General features: G+C 40.0%; 1 protein-coding gene across 2 annotated transcripts in view; it reads left to right on the forward strand.

Annotated features, from left to right (window-relative positions):
• MDN1 (midasin AAA ATPase 1) overlaps window positions 1-21,593 on the forward strand; it is a 159,494-nt gene that overhangs the window by 99,892 nt on the left and 38,009 nt on the right. For both annotated transcript variants that reach the window (XM_032409275.1, XM_032409277.1), the window contains exons 53-71: window positions 722-855; window positions 3,582-3,739; window positions 3,951-4,071; window positions 4,431-4,641; window positions 4,999-5,230; window positions 5,546-5,672; window positions 6,284-6,454; window positions 10,563-10,777; window positions 11,166-11,553; window positions 12,352-12,461; window positions 13,108-13,813; window positions 15,626-15,787; window positions 16,004-16,277; window positions 17,020-17,255; window positions 18,047-18,142; window positions 19,002-19,096; window positions 19,417-19,538; window positions 20,075-20,221; window positions 21,299-21,408. In XM_032409275.1, coding sequence (XP_032265166.1) covers window positions 722-855; window positions 3,582-3,739; window positions 3,951-4,071; window positions 4,431-4,641; window positions 4,999-5,230; window positions 5,546-5,672; window positions 6,284-6,454; window positions 10,563-10,777; window positions 11,166-11,553; window positions 12,352-12,461; window positions 13,108-13,813; window positions 15,626-15,787; window positions 16,004-16,277; window positions 17,020-17,255; window positions 18,047-18,142; window positions 19,002-19,096; window positions 19,417-19,538; window positions 20,075-20,221; window positions 21,299-21,408 — 3,815 coding nt within the window. The remainder of the gene's footprint in view (window positions 1-721; window positions 856-3,581; window positions 3,740-3,950; window positions 4,072-4,430; window positions 4,642-4,998; window positions 5,231-5,545; window positions 5,673-6,283; window positions 6,455-10,562; window positions 10,778-11,165; window positions 11,554-12,351; window positions 12,462-13,107; window positions 13,814-15,625; window positions 15,788-16,003; window positions 16,278-17,019; window positions 17,256-18,046; window positions 18,143-19,001; window positions 19,097-19,416; window positions 19,539-20,074; window positions 20,222-21,298; window positions 21,409-21,593) is intronic.

Below are 21,593 nucleotides of genomic sequence, written 5' to 3' on the forward strand. Positions count from 1 at the left end.
AAGTTCATGCTCCTAAGTATTTGGTTATAGGTTCTTCCTTCATCCTTCCTTTATTTTTTTTAAATTGAAAAGGTATCTGTGCTTGTTGGAAAAAATTTGGACTATATGGAAGCATAAAAATTGAAGAAGTCTGCCTTTGAAGCAGTTATTGTTAATAGTGCATTCCTTTGTATCTTCTCCTCTGTGCTATCTATTCATTCAAACATATATACACTTTGTTTTTGTTTTGTATTTAAACAAGTACTTGTGGGGCGCCCTGGGTGGCTCAGTCATTAAGCGTCTGCCTTTGGCTCAGGTCATGATCCCGGGGTCCTGGGATTGAGCCCCGCATCGGGCTCCCTGCTCGGTGGGAAGCCTGCTTCTCCCTCTCCCACTCCCCTGCTTGTGTTCCCTTCCTCGCTGTCTCTCTCTCTCTCTCTGTCAAATAAATAAATAAATCTTTAAAATAAATAAATAAATAAATAAACAAGTACTTGTAAAATACCCATTATTGCTCTTTAATTTTCATTTTTCATTAAGACGTTAAGAACTTCTATAGATATGCATACCTGATTTGCTAAGTGTAATATAATAGTAGGCTAAAAATTTGCTTTCAATTTTGACCTTTAAAATTGACCTTCATACTAGAGATGCAGTTAAGTTCCATATTACAGTTGATTTTAAAAATGTCCAAATATTAATTTAAATCTGATGGAGTATTCTTATTTATGTCAACTCTAAGATCCAGAGAGCTATCACAGCCTGCCCCATGAAGTTGTGGTCAATCTTGCTGCTTTTTTTGAACTTTGCGATGCACTAATCCTGCTCTGGGTCCAGTCCTCTCAGGGGATGGTGTCTAATGCCAGTGTCATTGAGGTGAGGAAATGTACCTTTTTTTATTTTTGTGCCAAGGCAAATGTTTAAGACTTTTAGGGGTGAGACAAACTACAATGTTGTTATTATATGTCCAATATTACTTGAGAAATTTAGTTGTTCTTAACAGTTTTAAATATATACACACATATTTTAGAGCTTTGTGGGTATATAATTGACAAATAGCATATATTTGAAGTGTAGAATTTTATGTTTTGACATGTATACACCTGTGAAGCCATTACCACAATAGTGAACATATCTAATACCCTCAAGCCTTTCCTCATCTTCTTTTGTATTTCCTTTCTCTCCCTTGCCCCTACCCTAAACCAGGTATCCATTAACATGCTTTTGGTTAGTTGCATTTTTCTAGCATTTTATATAATTGGAATTATGCAGTATACTTTTTTTGTCTGGCTTCTTTCACTCAAAACAGTTATTTTGAGATGTATCCATATTGTTTATTGTATTAAGAGTTCATTCTTTTTTATTGCCAAGTAATATTCCATCAAATGTAGGTACTATAATCTATCCACCTCTTGGAGAACATTGGAATTTTAATTTATATTTTAATCCACTTAAGTCTTCTTAGACATCCTTGAGTTTTGAATCTGGATTATTCTAGTAATTTCAATAAACTAGAATAGTAGGTCTTAACTTTTAAGACCGTAAAGGAGTCTTGAGTCTAAAAAGTTTATCAAAGATTTTATAGTCACATCTATACGTATTTACTATATTAGGAAATAAATCTGAGAATACAAAAAATATTAATTTGCTTAAAACACACAATAGCAAATCCATTGAATGTTAACAGGAATAACATTTTTAATGAGAATCAACTGTTTTTCAAAACAAATTAATGAAAAGTGCAACTATCTTTACATTTCTTCAAGTCTTTTTAATGTATGGATTAACAGAAGAAAATGGAATCTTTGCATTCATTCTTACATTATGTTGTTTAGGCCTCTATTTATATAGTTCTCCTCCTCCCTTTTCCAACCTTATGTCTTCATAACCATTTCATATAACTGTGAATAATTTTCTTTGATACTGTACCACAACTTGACAAGTGATAGTTTTCTAAAGATTACTTGTAATGTGGAATCTGAAAAAATACACCAAACTTGTCATGCATCAAAATCCATTCATCTAGCTTGCACTTTGGATGGACTTTTACTTTTTACTCTTGTAGGAATTTAGCTCATGCTTTGGTAATTTGGAAATTATTGTTCACCGAGTTATCAGATCTTCCAAATGTTGATAAATCATTCTTCAGTGTCAACAGAGTCACACTGATGAAAAACTATCACAAACCTCATCAGAAAAATCTTGAAGTATTGGGAATTTGTAAAGGTCTTGGTTTTTCAAAGTTCTGGGTTTCGCTTGAAAGCTTGAATTTTATCTTTGACAACAATACTCTCAATTGCTTTTCTTGAACTGGCAGATTCACTTCATTTTCAATATAGTGTTTGCCAGATACCCAGTCACAGTTTGTCCATCCCACCCATCCCACCTCTTTTATTGGTACTATCAGTGCAAATGTCAACATAGTGAAAAAAGGTAAATAATTTGATATTATGAAAATAGCTTTTATCTCTCTGAGAGAAATCACTCAAGAAATCTTGAGACCACTTCACTATAAAAATACATTTTAGAAGAGCAATGTTAGAGACTCACCTGATTTGCAATACAAATCTACTTTAGTGAAAACAGTAGGTATTATCACAAGGATAGACACATAGACCAGTGAAACCAAAAGGAATTCAGAAATAGATCCTCATAGGGTCAATTGATTTTTTTTTCTTCTTCTAAATATGCAAAGGTAATTTAATGGGGAAAACCAGTATATTCAACAAATGGTGATGGAACAAGTACAATAAAGTTAAAAAATGAGCCTTCACCCGTCTTACATTATATAGAAAAATTACCTTAAAATGGATCATAAATCTAAATATAAAAGCTAAAACTATGAACTGTCTATAAGAAAACATGGGAGAAAATCTTCATAACCTGAGGATAGGCAAAGATTCCAGAGGATTCTTCATAAAAGAAAAAATTTGATAAATTTTGTCAAAATCAAAACCTTCTGTTCTTGACATCTCTAAGAAAATGAAAACACTGGAGAAACTTTAAAAATGGGCTGTATTACATAAAATTATAATTATATATTATAGATATTATATATATAAATTATATAAACATACAGCCCAGATTTTTAAATGAGCAACATAATTTGAATAGGTATTTCTCAGAAGATATGTGAATGCTTAGTAAGAACTTCAAAACTTGCAACATCATTAGTTATCAAAGAAGTGTAAATTGAAACCACAGTGAAGTGCCACCCACAAAATGGCTAAAATTAAAATCACTAATAATAGCAAGTATTGGTAAGGAAACAGAACAGTCGAAATTTGCCTATACTGCTGGTTGGAATACAAAATAGCGCAACTGCTTTGTAAGAAAAGTTGGCGTTATCTAATAACATTACATGTACACATACCATATAACCCAATAATTCCATTTTCTCTAAGGAAATAGCTCTGAACTTCAAGTGCTTGGAGGAAAAAAATCTGTGCCTTCTCTGACTGTTTTAATGTCCCTAAAAATATTTCAGTCAAATGCTAGACCTTTTATGTGTGTATGTTAAGTATTGATTAACAATTGAAATCTGGGTCTTGTGTCTTTTACCGAGAAATGCTTGTGAGTAGTTTGGTTTACTTTGTTTTTAGATCTTGGATTCTCTGCGGTGGCGGGACCGGTTTTGGACCGTGGCTGACACAGTAAAAGTGGATGCCCCAGGCCTGGCCCTGCTTGCCCTTCACTGGCACTGGGTTTTGAAACATTTGGTCCGTCAGATCCCTCAACTCCTAATGAACCATGAAAACAAGTAAGACTCATATTTTGAGTAATAATGTCAATATCTGTAGTACCAATGATGATAAAAAAAAGGTTTGGAATTGAAACTTGTTGTTTTACTTTGGTTGATTCCCTTTGCCTATTGGTGAATGTGAATCAAATATAAAATGTAAATGATGTCTCTACTATCCAGCATTTCCCCCTTTCCTTACTTCCCTCTTCCCTTTTCTCCTTCTTTAAAGATATTACAAAGAGGTTCAGACGGTCTCAGAACATATTCAGAATTGCTTGGGGAGCCCAACTGGTGGCTTCACTGGTATAAAGAAGTTGCAAAAGTTCCTGGGACGACCATTTCCTTTTAAGGTACAACTTAGAAACATGTCGTAAACACTAAGACTTGACATCTTAAGTTCTCCTGGAGCATGGGGACTGCCATTCAACTAGACTCATCCTTGCCAGTAACACTTAACCTAAATGTTCACAATACTATTAACTGATTTGTGAAGTGTTAACATTTTGCTTATTCTTGGAGAGTATTAAGTCTGGGTAGAGTTTTAACTTTATTACTATAAAATCTCCTGAGAGCAACAGGAGTAAACAAACCTTATGTTTTCTAGAAGCATTGTGGAAATGTTTCATATTTTTTCTTATATCTGAACAGGCTGCTAAAAAGAACCTCCTTTCTCCTTGATAGTAGGTTCTCCTGGGTTTTGTTGTTTCAGAACAAGCTGGTGGTGGAGTGTTTTTCTCAATTGAAAGTCCTTAACAAAGCGCTTGCCATCAGAGAGCGGATGCCTGCCCTTGGGGAAAGTGGAAGGTGGGAAGACATTAATCATCTCCAAGTGGTTGCTTCTGAATGGACTTTAAAGAAAAGTCTCTTGCGTGCCTGGGGATTGGTCCTCAGAGCTAATATTCTGGAAGATGCCAACCCAGGTAATATACTCTGGAGTTTAGCCTGCTGACAGATGCTCCAGAAGTATTTGCTGCTCTACAGCCAATAAGTTTTTAAGTTTTTCCCTTAGATTTTCTTTTTTTCTGTTTGTTTCTTTTCTCTTTTCCTTTTTTTTTCTTTTTGTATACTATATCTACCATTAAATACGTGTCAGGCATAGAGTTGGACTTCACATTGTTTAATTCTGTCATCAGAATTGTGCAGGTATTAATGACATCATTTCACAGGTACAAAACTTAAGCTCAGGTTAAGCTCACAGTCACATAACTAGATGTTGGGAATCTGAGCCTGTTCTATTGACCACTGTGCTATAATGTTGCATGTGTCTTTCTGTCCAGATGAGTTGAAGAATCTTGTGAATGCCCATTGTTTAGAACTAAAAGCCAAAGGAATTTCAGTTGGTTTTCTGGAGAAAAAGCACAATGAAGCTTCCTCCCTGTTCCAACCAGACTTTACCTCCTTAATCCAACTCACCAGGAATGTTCAGTTGTGGCCTGCAATGGAGTACCTGGCGATGCTTTGGCAGTACAAAGTGACAGCTGATTTTATGACACAGGCTTGTCTAAGAAGGTAAGCCATTTTTCCTTGGGAGAACTTTTTTTCTTGTTAGGTTATTCTATGTATCCGACTTGTGAAACAAAGCACAGACTTGTCTTAAAGGGGACTAGTTACCGAAACCAAGGGAGGCCTGTTGCCACTGATTCTTTGCTTGTTTTCACTCCACCTCTACAAGTTACTAGGTGTTTTTCCAGTAGAGTTGCTTGTTTGTATTTTAATAAATGCACTGTAAGTTCTGTGTGTTCCATCTTCCCATACATAGCAGATTTCTAGCAGTTTACTGATAGCCCACAACCCATCCTTTCTTCCTCTTTATTTGTGGAACAGGTCCAGCAAAAATCAGCAACCCCAGATAGATGAGGAGATAAGTCATCACATCACATTTTGTCTTAAGCACACACCAATTGCTCCGCGAGAGCTTCGAGACCTTTGGTTCTTATTGCACCATCAGAAGGTAAAAAGGGAGATAAACCTCTATACTATGAGCCAATTAGACATTCTGCAGCAAACTGGTTGCAGAATGTTCTATTTATGTCCGAAACTCCAGTCTTACTTGAATTAACTTTCAAAGGGGAGAATTTTGAGTGTTTTTTGCAGTAATTATCTGGGTATTTCACAACTCTTATTACAGAATCATTGTATTTGGTTTCTAGTTAAATGAGGCTGAAATATGCTTATTTTTATTGTTTGTGCAAAAATACAGTGTGAGAGTGTTTTTAATCTTTCCCCCAAGAATAACTATTGAATGTGAATAGTGGTAAACTGCAGTTAATATAACTTCATTAGTACAACCTTTATTCATTTACCTATTTTGCTGATATTATAATCGTGTGATTCACTTATATTTCCTCATGTGCCTTATAAAAAGCAGATCTCAGTTTTATAAAATTATAAACAAGATGATAAGTGGCTTAACCAAAATGACCAGGGTGGCAGGAAATCAGGGACATTAGAATTAATATCTTTAAAACCCATGTTAATTTTAGATGAGTCTTATAAGAGGGAAACCTCATAACTTGATTTATGGAATTTTTCTCAAATATTCTCTTATCTATTTATCTCTAGGTGTCTACTGAAGAAATTATTTCATTGTGGTCTGACTTATTTAATTCCACATTTATGTCTTTTTGGAGCAGTACTGTGACTACAAATCCAGAGTACTGGCTAATGTGGAGCCCTCTGCCTGGTGTACAGCAGAGGGAGATGCCCAAGTCCCTTTTGGACTCCACATTGAAGGTTTGTTGACGTAAAATCATAAAAGTGTTTGATAGTGGAAAAAATTTCTTGATCTAGCAATAAACATTTATTCCTAGGACAGAACAGTAACTAAATAAGTGATTGCAGTACTTTATTTTCTGCAGGATGTTAATAAGTATATCTTCAAAAAAGATATTCTATCTTAAATCATTTGGGAAGTTCTGAATTAAAGCAAATAAAGTTAAATATCTTCACTTGGGGTGCCTGGGTGGCTCAGTCATTTGAGCATCTGACCCTTGGTTTCAGCTCAGGTCATGATCTCAGGGTTGTGAGATTGAGCCCTGCATTGGGCTCCACGCCCAGTGCGGAGTCTGCTTGGGGATTTTTTCCCCCTCTGCTCCTCCCCTTACTCATACTCTCTCTCTCTAAAATAATAAAAAAAAGTCTTCACTTTCTTCTCTAATTAAAATACCTTTTTTCGGGGCGCCTGGATGGCTCAGATGGTTAAGCTTCTGCCTTCGGCTCAGGTCATGATCCCAGGGTCCTGGGATCGAGCCCCACTTTGGGCTCCTTGCTCAGCGGGGAGCCTGCTTCTCTCTGCCTGCTCTGCCTGCTGCTCCCCCCATTTGTACTCTCCCTCTCTCTCTGGCAAATAAATAAAAATCTTTAAAAAAAAATACCTTTTTTCTAGTTATAAAATATTTTAACAGTATAGAAATGTATATGTACGTGTGTATATGTGTTTGTGTATACAGTTGACCCTTGAACAACACAAGGTTTGAACTGCACAGGGTCACTTACACATGGATTTTTCTCAGTAAATATGTATTTTATATTGTATTGAAAAGTAAGGTAGAAGTTGCCAAATGCCTAGAAGCAAAGGGAGGGTAGAGGAAAGATGCAGGGAAGGCTGAACAGCAGGTCTCTCACCTGATTCTGGCACTCCCTGTGCAAAGCTCGGTTCATTGAGGTATTGAACTGAGACAGGTACAAAGGGACTGGCGGGGTGGGGGTTCTCACTGAAGTGGCAGGGCCTGTCATTGGCAGAGTTGGCAGAGGACCACAGAATGATGACTCTCCGAGGTGAGGAGTCTAGAAAAACACCAGGGCACAGGATAAGCGCTAAGCAGGATTCTTGGTGGCAGAGGGGACAGGGGACAGCGGGAAGGGGGTGTTGTCCATGGTGCTGAAAGTCCAAGGCAGGCAGTTAATACCACAGGGATTGTGGCCCCTGGCTCACTGCTTGCCAGCATTTCCTGTAAGCAGAAACTGTGTTAGAACCATGCAGCAGGGGTCAGTGACCTGGAAAGGTGAGTAAAGGTACTCTGCCTTTCCTGATTCTTTGCCTTTCTCTGGACTCTACATGGAAGGAGATTCTGCATTCTTGGGGAGGAGCAAGTAGCAGATACCACTCGAGGGTCCAACTCTGCTGACTTTGGGGATGAGAAGACCTGTGGTGTCTTGTTCTTCTGTACTGTACATAAGTTTTTGGGGAGTTAACCATTAAATACATGGACTTTTTTATTGCGTGGGAGGGTTGGCACCCCAACCCCTGTGTTCAAGGATCAACTTTACATAGATAGAATTCTGTAGAAATAACCACTCTTTGCCTTGTATCTTGTTTACATATATTTTGTATTAAATGTATATGTAAACAAAAATAAGATCGCTTTCTTTGTTCACATAATAGGTCATGGAAACATGTCATTCCAGCTTATTCTTTTTAAGGTATTCCATTGTTCTAATGTGCTGGAATTTATTTAATTACTTATTCATAAATGTCGAGATTTCTTGCCTTTATTTCTCCCCTTCCTATAACAAGCATACCTGCATCAACTACTGTTGTGTAAATCTTTGTCTATTTGTCCTAGCATTTCTGTGGATATGTTACAAGAACTGGAATTTAATCCTTGGTCAGAGTGTCTGCACAGTTAAAGAAATTTATGGCTATTCTCAGAATGTCTAGGCAGGTGGTTTTTGTTTTTTACCACCCCCCCCCACCCCGGCCAAGTTTTTAAAATTCCAGTTAGTTAACATACAGAGTAATACTAGTTTCAGGTATAGAATTTAGTGATTCATCACTTACATACAACACCTGATGTTCATCACAAGTGCAGCCTTAATACCCATCACCTGTTTAACCCATCCCCCCCCAACTTTCCCTCCAGTAACCATCAGTTTGTTCTGTATACTTGTCTGTTTCTTTTTTGCCTCTCTTTCCCCCTCCATGTTCATTTGTTTCGTAAATTCCACATATGAGTGAAATTATATGGTACTTGTCTTTCTCTGACTTATTTCACTTAGCATAATACTCTCTAGCTCCATCCATGTCATTGCAAATGGCAAGATTTCATTCTTCTTTATGGCTGAGTAATATTCCTGTGTGTGTGTACACACACACACACACACATGCACCTGACATCTAATTTATCCATTTATCAGTCGATGGACATTTGGGCTGTTACCATAATTTGTCTATTGTTGATAATGCTGCTATAAACATCAGGGTATGTTTACTTTTTTAAACATGCTAGGAGCTAGTAAAGGGGGAGGTCACAAAGTCCTGGATGATCACAGGAAGACTTAGGACTAGAGCACAATTTCACTTATTGTATCTGTAAGAACCTGTTTCTTCATATCCTTGACACACTAGGTGTTATCAACATTTTTAAGTATTGCCAATTATTCAGTTTTTAAAATCTCATTTGAATTTGTACTCCTGATTATTTTTTTGGGATTAAATATCTTTACACATATATATAATGTTTCCTTCTCTGCATTATTCAGTCGTTTATTGCTCATTTGCTAAAAAACAAAATTTGAATTCATCATCATTTTCTTATTGAAGATCTCTTTATTATGGATATTAAACTTTTATCCACCATATGGTTGGAAATATATTTCTGCTGTTCTCTTGTCTCTCAAGTTTTATAATGTTTTCTTTTCAAATACTCTGGCCCCTTTCTATTTTCTGGCTTTGGTGTCATGCTTTTAAAAAAAGTCTTTCTTCACTATCCCTAGAGTTAAAAACCATTTGCCCATATTTTCTTGTATATGTTTGTTTTGTTTTATATTTAAATCATCAGTTACATCTGGATATCTTGTTTTGTGAGGTAGGTATACAAATATTTTATACAAACAGTATATCCAAAAGCAGTATAACAACACCATGTTTTATTAATTCATCCTTTCCACGCTCATTTGAAATGCCACCTTTGTCATACCTTATTCCCACAGATGTTCATGGCTTTGTTTTGGACTCTTCTATTCTCTTTCTGTATCAAAATTGATATTTTTAATTAAAAAAAATTTTTTTTGTAATCTCTATAGCCAATATGGGGCTCCAACTCATGACTCTGAGATCAAGAGTCACATACTCTTCTGACTGAGCCCAGCAAGGCGCCCCTCAAAATTGATTTCTTTATTGTAACATGTTTCTCAAAGCCTTTAGTGATAAATCTTATGGATTCCCCAAGAGTTGCAGAGTATACGGTGTTTCCCATTTTATGTATTTAACCACCTAATCCTTCGCTGTGGACAGCTACTAGTGTGTCTCAGATGAATAGTCCAAGGAGCACAGGTTTGACAAACTTTGTCCCTGACTATTTTTTTTTTAAGAGATTTTATTTATTTGAGAGAGAGAGTATGAGCAAGAGAGCACAAATAGGGGAGAAGCAGACTCTCACTGAGCAGGGATACTGACGTGGGGCTCGATCCCAGGACCCTAGTATCATGACCTGAGTATACGGCAGACACTTAACCAACTGCGCTACCCATGTGCCCCTTTGTCCCTGACTCTTTAACATTTATCTTCTTACTCTTTTCCCTGCTTCCCAAGTTTCTCCTTCCTGCAATGTGCCCCTAGCTCTACTACAAGAATGGTCTTCCTGATGCCCAGGTGGGAGGGATTTTCTTGCAGTGGTAAAGCACCAATTGCTCCTCATTCTTTAAGAATGGAGTCTGTTTCTTTAAAGCCTACTAACACCTGACCCCAGTCTGCACTCTGGTTGAGATTTACCTGGTCCTAGCAACCTGGACCTCCTTCTCTTACTCTCTTTCTTCCCTCTGTAGTGCTCAGTGCTCAACTGCTTGTTGAAATCCTTTTAGTTAATTTCTAAAAGATATATGACCTCTCTTCATCCATCAGGGCCCCGGCAGTCTCAGTAGAGCTGTATTCTCCAAGTGCTGCTTTGAAGTCTTGACCAACAGCTGCAGAGCAAGTCCCTGGGATGTGAGTGGCTTTCCCATCCTGTCCTCCTCACATGTCACCCTGGGAGAGTGGGTTGAGAGAGCCCTGCAGCTCCGGGACATCAGCCTGGTGCTTTGGACCAACATGGCTATGCCTTCAGTCGCAGAGTTCAGGTATTCTTACATGCCCCTGCCTCCCCGCCCCCCGTAAACTGTAAAGGTCTGTCTTTCCTACAGAGCATGTAGCAGAAAACTCAGTCAGAACTTGTTTCTGTAGAAGGTAGTTTTGGTGGGTGAAGGCAAGTATATTTTCTGGCTGGATCAGCAGGTTTTTAGCCCATGACAGGCTATTATGAGCTGGCCAGTGCCTCTGTCAATTTTAAGCTTATTGTGATAAAGAGAGTGGTGCTTGGAAAAGCATGTAAGATTACTTGAGAAGAGAAATTCACCTTTAGCTATTGGCAGTGCAGTCTGCCATGTCGTTTTCTGAGAGAATGATAGTGTGAGAAAGGAATGCTGTTTGATGTAGTACAAACCCTTAAATGCTTCCTTATCTCTACAGACGCACGGATTCGCAGCTCCAGGGGCTTGTGCTGTGCCGGCACCTGGCAGGTTTGGCAGAGCTGCTCCCTGAGCCCCGGCGGCAGGAGTATATGCAGAACTGCGAGCAGCTATTGCTCGGGGACAGCCAGGCCTTCCAGCATGTGGGCCAGACTCTTGGGGACATGGCTGGGCAGGAGGCTCTGCCCAAAGAGCTGCTATGCCTCTTGCTCACCTCCCTGCGCCACTTGTTTGGGGAAGGGGACGGTAAACGGGACCTTCCTGAGCCAGCCCGCCGTGGGAGCCTCTGGGTGAGCCTTGGCTTGCTCCAGATTCAGACATGGCTTCCTCAGGCACGCTTTGACCCTGCAGTGAAGAGAGAATACAAACTCAAGTATGCTAAGGAAGAGGTATGGAGGAGTGAGAGTTTGGAGCATGAGCTCCATCCCTGACTGGGTGGGTTTGCTTAGTATATTACTCCTTTTATTGCTTTTTGGATGCTTAGAGCATCAGAGGGATGATTTTGCATAGGCTGCTCTGTGACATCCCAGGAGTGTGTTCTAAAGACTGCATTTTCCTCTTTGAGAGTTCCTCTAAGTAAGCTTAGGTACTTGGAGGGGCCCTTCCTAAGCTTCTGATGTATTTGCCAATAGGTTGCAGTAGACGGAGGTCACAATAGTCAAACACCTGACGCATTGCCAGAGAACTAGTGGTATCTCTCCTATCCATACTCCCTCTACTTGAACTAAATTTTGAATATTTGGACTTGGATAATTTCTTTTAGATATGGTATGGTATTCCTCAGGTTTTAAAGTTTGGGTGTTTGTTATCTAAAATTCAAGAATCAAGTAAATTTAGATTAAGTGGCATCCCTCAATAGTTGAACTTCTAACCAAACTGAGGAACTGAATGCATAAAGATAGTGATATAATTTTCCTTCTTCAAAATATGGAACTAGTATATGAGTTGGTAAAGACTAAGCTGCTATAGCAGAGTCCTAGAAGTTCAGTGGTGTGAATAAGATAGTTTCTTTTACCTAATAGCTCTAAGGTGAGTGATCCAGGTTAATGGAGCAAAAACCCCTGCTCTTGGATCATTCAAGAGCCCAGGTTCCTTCCATCCAGTTGCTCTACCCTTCCCCAGGGCATTGTCCTCCTGGACATGGTCATAGCTGGGCACAGCAGACCAGCTTCTTCCCTTTCTCTTAGTTACACCAGCTGCAGTGTGAGTGGAAGACCCGAAACCTCTCGTCCCAGCTACTGACTGGAACAGACCTGGAAAATGAAGTCATTATCCGTTACTCTCATCCTCACATCAGGTAACAGCAGAGTAATTGTGTTGTGCTGTTTTTTTGTTTTTGTTTTTGTTTTTTAAAGACATTTTGAGGTTGACCTTTGCAGTGTAATTGCAATGTTAGAGGTGATAATACATGTCTCTACATGTCCTAAAGCCATGGTTATGGTCAGGAAAAATTAATACTCTGAAAGGAGGGGCAGGATTCACATAGGGCCAGGTGGGTTGAAACCAGAACTTATTTTCAACATGATAGAAGTTGGATCTGATGATGTGCACTGTGTGGGTTTGTTGTCTTGGTAAATATTGTGTAGTGTAGTAGGTCTGCATTCCAGTCCGGTTCCTGTCCTTTGGCCTCAGACTTTAAGGAGATCACTTAATGCCTTTGAGCCTCAGAGTCCGTGTCTATAAGAGGAGGATCATAGCAACTACTTAAGTGAATTGTGATTAGACTTTGATGAAATATGCATCTACATTGCTTAACACCATGTGTGGTGTGTGATAAATGATCTCTCTGTATTATTCATTTACATTATAATTGTCAATATTTTCTTCATATTATTCCTCAGCAGCTGATCTGCCTTCATTCTGTTTTCCTGAGCTAAAGACTCAGTCTAGATTTGCTGTTTTTCACCTGACAGAATTTGCATATTGTGTTAATTTGCCTTTAGACTACTTCACCAAAGAATTGATCATCTGGAAAACTTAATCTGCAGCCTGTCAAAGAAGCAGGCCTTTAGACCACAGGTGCCTACCTACGAGTCACTGGTGCAGGAGATCCACCACTATGTCACCAGCATTGCCAAGGCCCCTGCTGTTCAGGATCTGCTCACACGGCTCCTGCAGGCCCTCCACATGGATGGGCCTCGGTCTGCCCAGGTGGCCCAGACCCTTCTGAAGGAGGAAGCTTCCTGGCAGCAATCCCACCACCAGTTCAGGAAGCGGCTGGCCGAGGAGTATGCCCTGTATCCAGACTCTGTGGCCCCACTGCAAGCATCCATCCTGCAGTTGCAGCATGGCATGAGGCTGGTGGCATCTGAGGTCTACGCTTCATTCCAAGGCAGTGTGGTCTGTGCAGACAGGCTGGGCACCCTGGCCACCTCCCTGTTGGCTTTTCCATCGGTGGGCCCCACCTTCCCCACTTACTATGCTCATGCAGACGCTTTATGCTCAGTGAAATCAGAGGAGGTTCTTCGAGGCCTTGGGAAGTTGCTCCTCAAGCGCTCAGGAGGAAAGGAGCTGGAAGGCAAGGGCCAGAGACCTTGCCCCACTCGAGAGCAGCTGCTGATGAATGCCCTCCTTTACCTGCGCTCCCATGTGCTGTGCAAGGGAGAGCTGGACCAGAGGGCCCTGCAGCTCTTCAGACATGTATGCCAGGTAAGCCCATTTCTGGGGGTCCAGCCCCGGCCTCCTGCTGCAGGGAGCTGGGAGCACAAGAGGGGCATCTGTAGGACATTAGCAATACCCTGTGTAGAAAGAGCCATGTGGTTGGGCAGTGGGATCTAGTGTCTTCCTTTCTGACTCCTATTCAACTGTCAGTTTTGGGGGTCTTTGTCCCTCAGTTTTTAAGAGGTTAGAAAAAATCAGTGAAGTTAGCTCTTTATCTGTGATACACACTGCAAGTATTTTCCCCTAGTTTGTTGTTTGTCTTTTGACTTTATTTATGGTGGTTTTTGCCAGGTAATAGTATCAACTTATTAAGAAAATCTGTTTTCCTCTTACCAATGAAAACAATTTGTTCTCAATTTATATAATTAAAAGAATAAATATAAACGAAACTTACTAGATTTTACCACTTAAATAAGCTGTATAACTGTTAACATACTAGTGCGTCCCATTCTGGGTTTATTTGTATACATGTATCTGTACATGTATGTCTATGACATTATAAATTTAAGTCATTTGTCCCAGTGGTTTATAAATTTTTGTTTTTTAGCAGAACTCTTTTTAAAATAAAAGCCTTATACTAGTTTCCCGATATGTAATAGATAAAAGGTGTGCTTTAATTGAGGACAGTTCTGTCCCCTCTGTGGTCTCTGAGACTGGTCTTTAAGTTGCTACAGTTCTGCAAACCACTGTTAAAATCTATTCTGTTTTATACTTCGCTTTAAAAAACTTAACAGCATTTAGTGATTATTTTCCTCCATAATTACGGTATTCTTTACCTACATCATATTGAATGGCTGCCTAGTTTTCTATTATATGGCTATGCTCTAAAACATTTAACTAATTTCTTATCATTGGACACTTATTTTTTTTTTCTTTAAAGATTTTATTTATTTGTCAGAGAGGGAGAGAGAGAGAGCACAAGCAGGGGGAGTGGGAGAGGGAGAAGCAGGCTCCCCGCTGAGCAAGGAGCCCGATGTAGGACTCGATCCCAGGACCCTGGGATCATGACCTGAGCTGAAGGCAGATGTTTAACCAACTGAGCCACCCAGGCGTCCCATCATTGGACACTTAATATTTGTAGTCTTTTTACTATCTTAGGAAACATCACCACCACCATCACCATAAATAGTCTTATACCTAGGTCTTTGGGTACAAATTCTAGAAAGCAGAATTGCTGGGATGAAGATTAACCACTTAGGTTTTTAATACAGATTATCTTTCTGAATGGTGGATACTCATTTCCTCAGTTCTTATCAGTACTGTTTATAGTTTTTGCCAACTTAAGGACTTAAAATCTTAGAGTTACTGGGGATTTAAGAAGTGTCTGATAAGGCATAGCCCAGTTTTGTCTGATTGGTGCCCTGCAACCACCCTGCCCCCAACCCACTTTTCCCTTTCCTGAACTCCTGGGCCAGCTGCTTGAGTTGTTAGCCAAGTGCAGTCTGAATCACAGCCCCCATATTGCCTACCCAGAGCCTGTCCTTAGTACAAAACATAATTAACTCCTGACAGGAAGTTCCAGTGGCATTAACTCTACTGTAGCAAGTTTCTACACCTGTGAAAAAGTAGCAGTACATCAAGGGGGAACTCAGAAAATGGGTTGCTGCAGAAACACAGTTTGAAAAGTTCATTTGCTCTCTATTACCTGGGATTTAGTTTCTTGGACGTTGGCGTTTACTTGTTTTTGAACCATGGTACTTTTGTTATCGTGAGAAATTAAGAGATAACAAGTTTTGCTTTGTTCATTTAAGCACCTCAGCAAAGACAAACAAGTTTCCTTCCAAATGTGTAACTTTTCAGGAAATTATCAATGAGTGGGATGAACAGGAACGCATAGCCCAAGAGAAGGCCGAGCAGGAAAACAGCCTTTACAGATACAGGAGCAGGAACTCCAGGACAGCCCTGAGTGAGGAGGAGGAGGAAGAACGGGAGTTCAGAAAGCAGTTCCCACATCATGAAAAGGTTGGGTGGTTGGTAACAGGGTTTGTTTGGGAATAATTTCCCTTGATACCACCTGTGTTACCTTTGACTGGTTTTGTAATCATCCTTTTTACTACATCTTTATGTAAGTCACTACTTCATTTTCTTGATTGTTCATGCTTCATCTTTGCCCCTTTCTTTTGGCTTAGATCTGGATTTTGATTTTTAGAAGTTCAATTGCTCTAATGTTATTGACAGGATTTTGCAGATATTCTGGTAGAACCAACACTGGAAGAGAAGAAGGGAACTTCAGATGGGCAAGAAGAGGGAGCAGCCACAGACCCTGCTCTCCTGTCCCAGAGCTCCATGCAAGCTGTGATGCTGATTCACCAGCAGCTGTGCCTCAACTTCGCTCGGTCCCTATGGTACCAACAGACTCTGCCGCCACACGAGACAAAGCATTACCTTGGCCTGTTTCTGTCCTGCTATCAAACTGGGGCATCTCTTGTGACACACTTCTACCCTCTGATGGGTATGACAGTTTACTTTTGTTATACTCTTAGAAAATGAAAATGAATAAATGTGATGGCTAGTTCTGGAACAATTAAAATCATTACTTCCCTGTTTTTTGCTAAATTACTTATTGAGGGAGTTTCCTTAGCTTAAGAGACTCAAGCTACTTCAAAAAACTTGGTTTAAAATTCTGCAGTAGTGGATTTTTATCATTTGAATACTTTGGGGTGAAGGGATTAAAAAAATAAGGATATGGACTTAGTTTAGATGGTTTTGTTCCTCAGTATTATTTCTAATTTGCCTCTAATAGCTTCGGTGCTTTTCAAATCACATGTTCCTGGGAGCAACCTGGGAACTCAGAAATTAATCTTATAGAATTTCACTTGATTCAGTTTCCTGTATGATCTCATGAGTTATTCCTTGCTATTAGGAAGGAGGCTTTAAATTTCCTTTCTGCCTACCAAGACAGCCACAAAAACCAGGAAATTGAATCCATCAAACCAAACTCTGTAGCTTGTTGATAACAGCCAAATATATGAGTTCCTCTGTATTTCTGAGAAGCTTGGCAGATTTGATGATATTCCTTTGATATTAGGGTCCTAGTCCTCTAGGCCCATGTTGCTTTGGGCATGAATGGCGTTGAATTATCTTAATTAGTTCCAGTAGTTCATTATTTCTGAGCATGTTTTTGTCATCTTTGTAACTTGATAGCTTAGCCTACTGAGTTCACTGACTTTACTATGATGTTGTTAACTTCCTAGGAGCTGAGCTGAATGACCAACTCTTAGGCAGCCAACTTTTGGCCTGCACCCTCTCCCATAACACTCTCTTTAGTGAGGCAATCTCAGATCTGATGGTGAAGCCTGATGGGCCCTATGACTTCTACCAACACCCCAATGTCCCAGAAGCAAGGCATTGTCAACCTGTGCTTCAAGGTTTCTCGGAGGCTGTTATTCAGCTGCTGCAGGATTGGCCAGAACACCCGGCCCTTGAACAGGTAGGGCAGCCGGTGAGGAGCGAGCCCTGAGGATACGGTCTCGGCCATCTCCAGGAGGCGTTCATGTGCACATTTCAATATATAAACAAAGGTTCGCAGAACCCCACTTCAGTGGGACACTACTCACTGCAGGATGGACATACCAGTTTGTACTGCTGTTGTATAAGTGATGTCTGAGATTCTACTAATTTTATTTGTTGGTCAGAGTTTGCTGTCTACATGTTAAAATGCTGTTGTATTGCTTGGTTTATTCAGATACCTATGTATATTAGCAAAGGCCTCGCTTTTTCAAGATTGGCAATTTTAACTTGGACCTCACTTGTAGTCTTCAGCCAATTTTGTAATAATTCTTATAACAGAGAGTGGTTAAGATGGCTGGCTCAGTCAGAAGAGCATGTGACTCTTCATCTCTAGGTTGTGAGTTCGAACCCCACATTGGCTGTAGAGATTACTAAAAAATAATAATAATAATAATAATTATCTTCCCAAACTCTGTGTCTTTTCTAGAGTAATGCAGATAAAATGTTTATCTTAGATCCACAGTCCTGGAAGTTTCCTCCATGGCTTTCACAGGTGCTTGTGTAGCAGGGACTTTGCATAAAACTTTCATCAGGTCACTCTTCAGTACCCTGTGACTTTGGATGATTGATATTCCCACAGAGATACCTAGATCTTTTTCCTTTTTTTCTTTTTCTTTTTCTTTTCTTAATTTAATTTTTGAATTAAATTTATTTATTTTTTAATTTATTTTATTTTGTTTTGTTTTTTTTATTTTTATTTATTTTCTGCAGCTGCTGGTTGTAATGGATAGAATTCGTAGTTTCCCACTTTCCAGTCCCATCTCAAAGTTCCTGAATGGCTTAGAGATCCTTCTGGCTAAGGCACAGGTAAGATAATTCTCTCTCTTCCTCATTTTATTTTATTTTATTTTATTTTAAGATTTTATTTATTTGGAGAGAGAACACAAGTAGAGGGGGTGGGAGAGGGAGAAGCAGGCTCTCCGCCGAGCAGGGAGCCCGATGCGGGGCTCGATCCCAGGACCCTGGGATCATGACCTGAGCTGAAGGCAGATGCTTAATGACTGAGCCACCCAGGTGCCCCTCTCTTCCTCATTTTAGTTTGTAGTCAATTGAAAAAAGATTATCTTGTGGCAGAGTTATTGTTAGAGGGACAGAAAGTTATAGTTTGGATTGGAGAGAGGGATAAGCTTCCTTGGTTTTTCTGGCATGGGGTCAGATCATTACAGGTGAAGCCATTGCCTTATGGGGCATGTGAGGGATCTGCCTCCCCTGTTCTCAAGGGTGGGATGCAGCATCTGCTGGTACTGAGGGCTCCTTCGGCCCGGGCTTTCCTGGTGGGCTTTCAGACTAGCCCCATGCCTGCACATGTCATCCCCCTCTGTCCTCTCACAGCCTCTGAAGTATCTGGTGTTTCTCTAATTATCACATTAGGGTTCTGCACTTTGGAGGGGGTCACATGTCTAACAATAGCAATTCAGACTCATCTCCCTAAATCCTTTGCTTTTTGCCTAAATTTGGCTCTGCTGAAGTTCTGTCAGGTGACCGGAAGCAACTAGAAGCTTGATACACTGGATGTAAACTCGTTGCTATTGGTAAATTGGCATAAAAGTTATTTAGGGGCCCCTTGGTCTTCACTCAAGGACAAAAAGTCCAAGATATTCCTGAGGGCAGGAGGTGATTAAGGGATTGAATAATGGCCACAGTAAATTTTATCTTTGCTTTTTAGGATTGGGAGGAGAATGCGAGTCGAGCTCTATCTCTGCGGAAACATCTCGATTTAGTCAGTCAGATGATCATTCGTTGGCGTAAACTGGAACTGAAGTAAGTGTTAATCTGTCACTTCCCTTCCCCTCCCACATTTATGCTATAGGATCATTTGATAGTTTGTTTCTGCAGAGTTTATGTGGTAAGACTGAGAATGTGCTTTTCAGTTATTAATCACAGAATTAAAAGCAGGGCATTAAAATGACCTCTGTAGAGAGCAGACAACAGCATACCTTCCCAAGGCAGCAAACCAGATGTCTTCTCCATTTCCACTTGGGAGGAGAGCATAGTGAACGTTTAGCTTCTGCTTCAGTGGTTTCAGATCTTTCAAATGGGTTTCTTTAAATGCCTGCTTGGCCTCTTCTCTCACATTTCAGCTGCTGGTCTATGAGTTTGGATAATACCATGAAGCGCCATACTGAGAAATCCACCAAGCACTGGTTCTCCATCTACCAGATGCTTGAGAAGCACATGCAGGAACAAACAGAGGAGCAGGAAGGTAACACTGTCCATAAATTCCCTGCGTAGTTAGAAGTTGCAGGCTAATTGTAGAGTGCTGCAGGGTGTGGGGTTTACCTCTTCCCATGTCTCCTGGCACTGCTGCTTTTACATGGGGGTGCGTCATTAGACTTGATGGTATTCCTCAGAGTTTTAAGTGACTTTTCCAGATTCTAGAAAGCTGGTCATAAGATAAGGTTTCCTTATTCTGTGTATCCAAGAGACTAGTCAAAATGAAGATTTCTCTTCTTAGGTACTAGTTGACATGCTTGAGTTAAAAGCGTTTTCATTTCATGCTTAAAACAAAACCTTATAATTCAGTTTTATAATTTGCTGTGAGTGCATTTAACACATATCCTGAGTGCAGCTGTTTTTATATCAGCTTGGAATTTACCTGTGGTCCTTGCTTCAGAGTTTCACTTCGTGGTCTCTACTTGCCTTCCATCCCTCAATGTATCCCATAATAGATTACGTGCATGTTATAAATATGGAGTGATGGTTGCAGGTACCTATGTTTTCTTCTTTGAATCTCTAAAGATGACAAACAGATGACCCTGATGTTGCTGGTCAGCACGTTACAAGCATTTATTGAAGGATCATCACTGGGAGAATTCCACGTACGACTTCAGATGTTACTGGTTTTCCATTGTCATGTCTTGTTGATGCCTCAAGTTGAAGGAAAGGGTAAGGAGGGAGGGGTGTGTGTGTGTGTGTGTATTTTTTTTTTTTAATACTTTTACACTGCATTGTTTAAATGGGTTAGGCTTTGAATTCTCCATAAGATAGGTATCTTGTTGCATACCAGGTCTTTCTTTCTTATTTATTTATTTATTTAGAAAGATTTTATTTATTTGAGAGAGAGTGAGAGTGTGCGGGGTGGGGTGGGGGGCAGAGACAGAGAATTGACTCCACACTGAGTACGGGGTGTCATGCGGGGCTCAATCCCACAACCAATGAGATCATGACCTGAGCTGAAACCGAGAGTCAGACCGCTTAACTGACTGAGCCACCCAGGCACCCCTGCATACCAGATTTTAAATGAGACACTTTTAATCATCTTTTACTTTGAAGTGATACACATTAGATACAGAGAACAACATTAAAGTACAAACTGGTTATAAATGAAGCCCTGACTAGTGGATTCTGCCTGAGGTAAATTGCCAAATGCAGATCTTGGAAATCAGTGTGTTGAGGCTGTATATCTTTCTGTCTAGACAGTGTTAGATGTCCTGCTAAGCTTTTGTTTGGTCCAGGCCATAATTAGATCCTTTGCTCTAGTGAGAGCTCTACTCCGTATCAAGTAACTGCACATAAAACGCTGTCAATTACTGTCCCTGACCACACCTATTTGGATGAAATGAAACTAGGACTATAGGTTGTATGTGAAGGAGCAGTCAGGGTGAGCTTCTTAATAGGCCATCTTTTACAACAGGCTCAGTTTCTGCTTACTTTACAATAAGATTCCGAGAAAGGGTTTGAAATTGTGTTTAGTGGAACATCTGAGTACACAGTCTTTAAGGACAAAAGTGCAACAAAATTCAGTCCAAGCTGAAATGAAGAAATGGGGTAGTGTTGACAGCCTGCCAGCATCTCTGGGAACTGCTAGACATAGGCTCCCTGATGGGCTGTTACATAATCTGCCTGTGAAATGTTGTGCTGTAATCTCAGGGTCTCAAAATAATGAGGAAGGAGCATCACTAAAATGTGGAGCCCACAGGTGCGGCAAGTGTGGTGTTTTTGTTTTCTTTTCATTTCTTCCAGATTCACTTTGCAGTGTTCTGTGGAATCTGTACCATTATTACAAGCAATTCTTGGACCGGGTCCAAACCAAAATTGTGGAACTTCGTTCCCCCCTTGAAAAAGAACTTAAAGTAAGATGAGCAACTGTCATGACCACTCTTGGGAGAACAAAATCAGCAAATTCTTTTTAGTTCTTTTGTCCATTTAACTATGAGGCAGGGGGCTCTTGGGGAATGGAGAAGAGCATTGCAACTGCCAAGTAGGTTGGCAAGATTTACATTTTGTGAAATTGCCTCCATTACCGACCTGTCCAAGT

Source organism: Phoca vitulina, unplaced genomic scaffold (assembly GCF_004348235.1).
Source record: "Phoca vitulina isolate PV1807 unplaced genomic scaffold, GSC_HSeal_1.0 scaffold11, whole genome shotgun sequence".
Taxonomy (NCBI): Eukaryota; Metazoa; Chordata; class Mammalia; order Carnivora; family Phocidae; genus Phoca; species Phoca vitulina.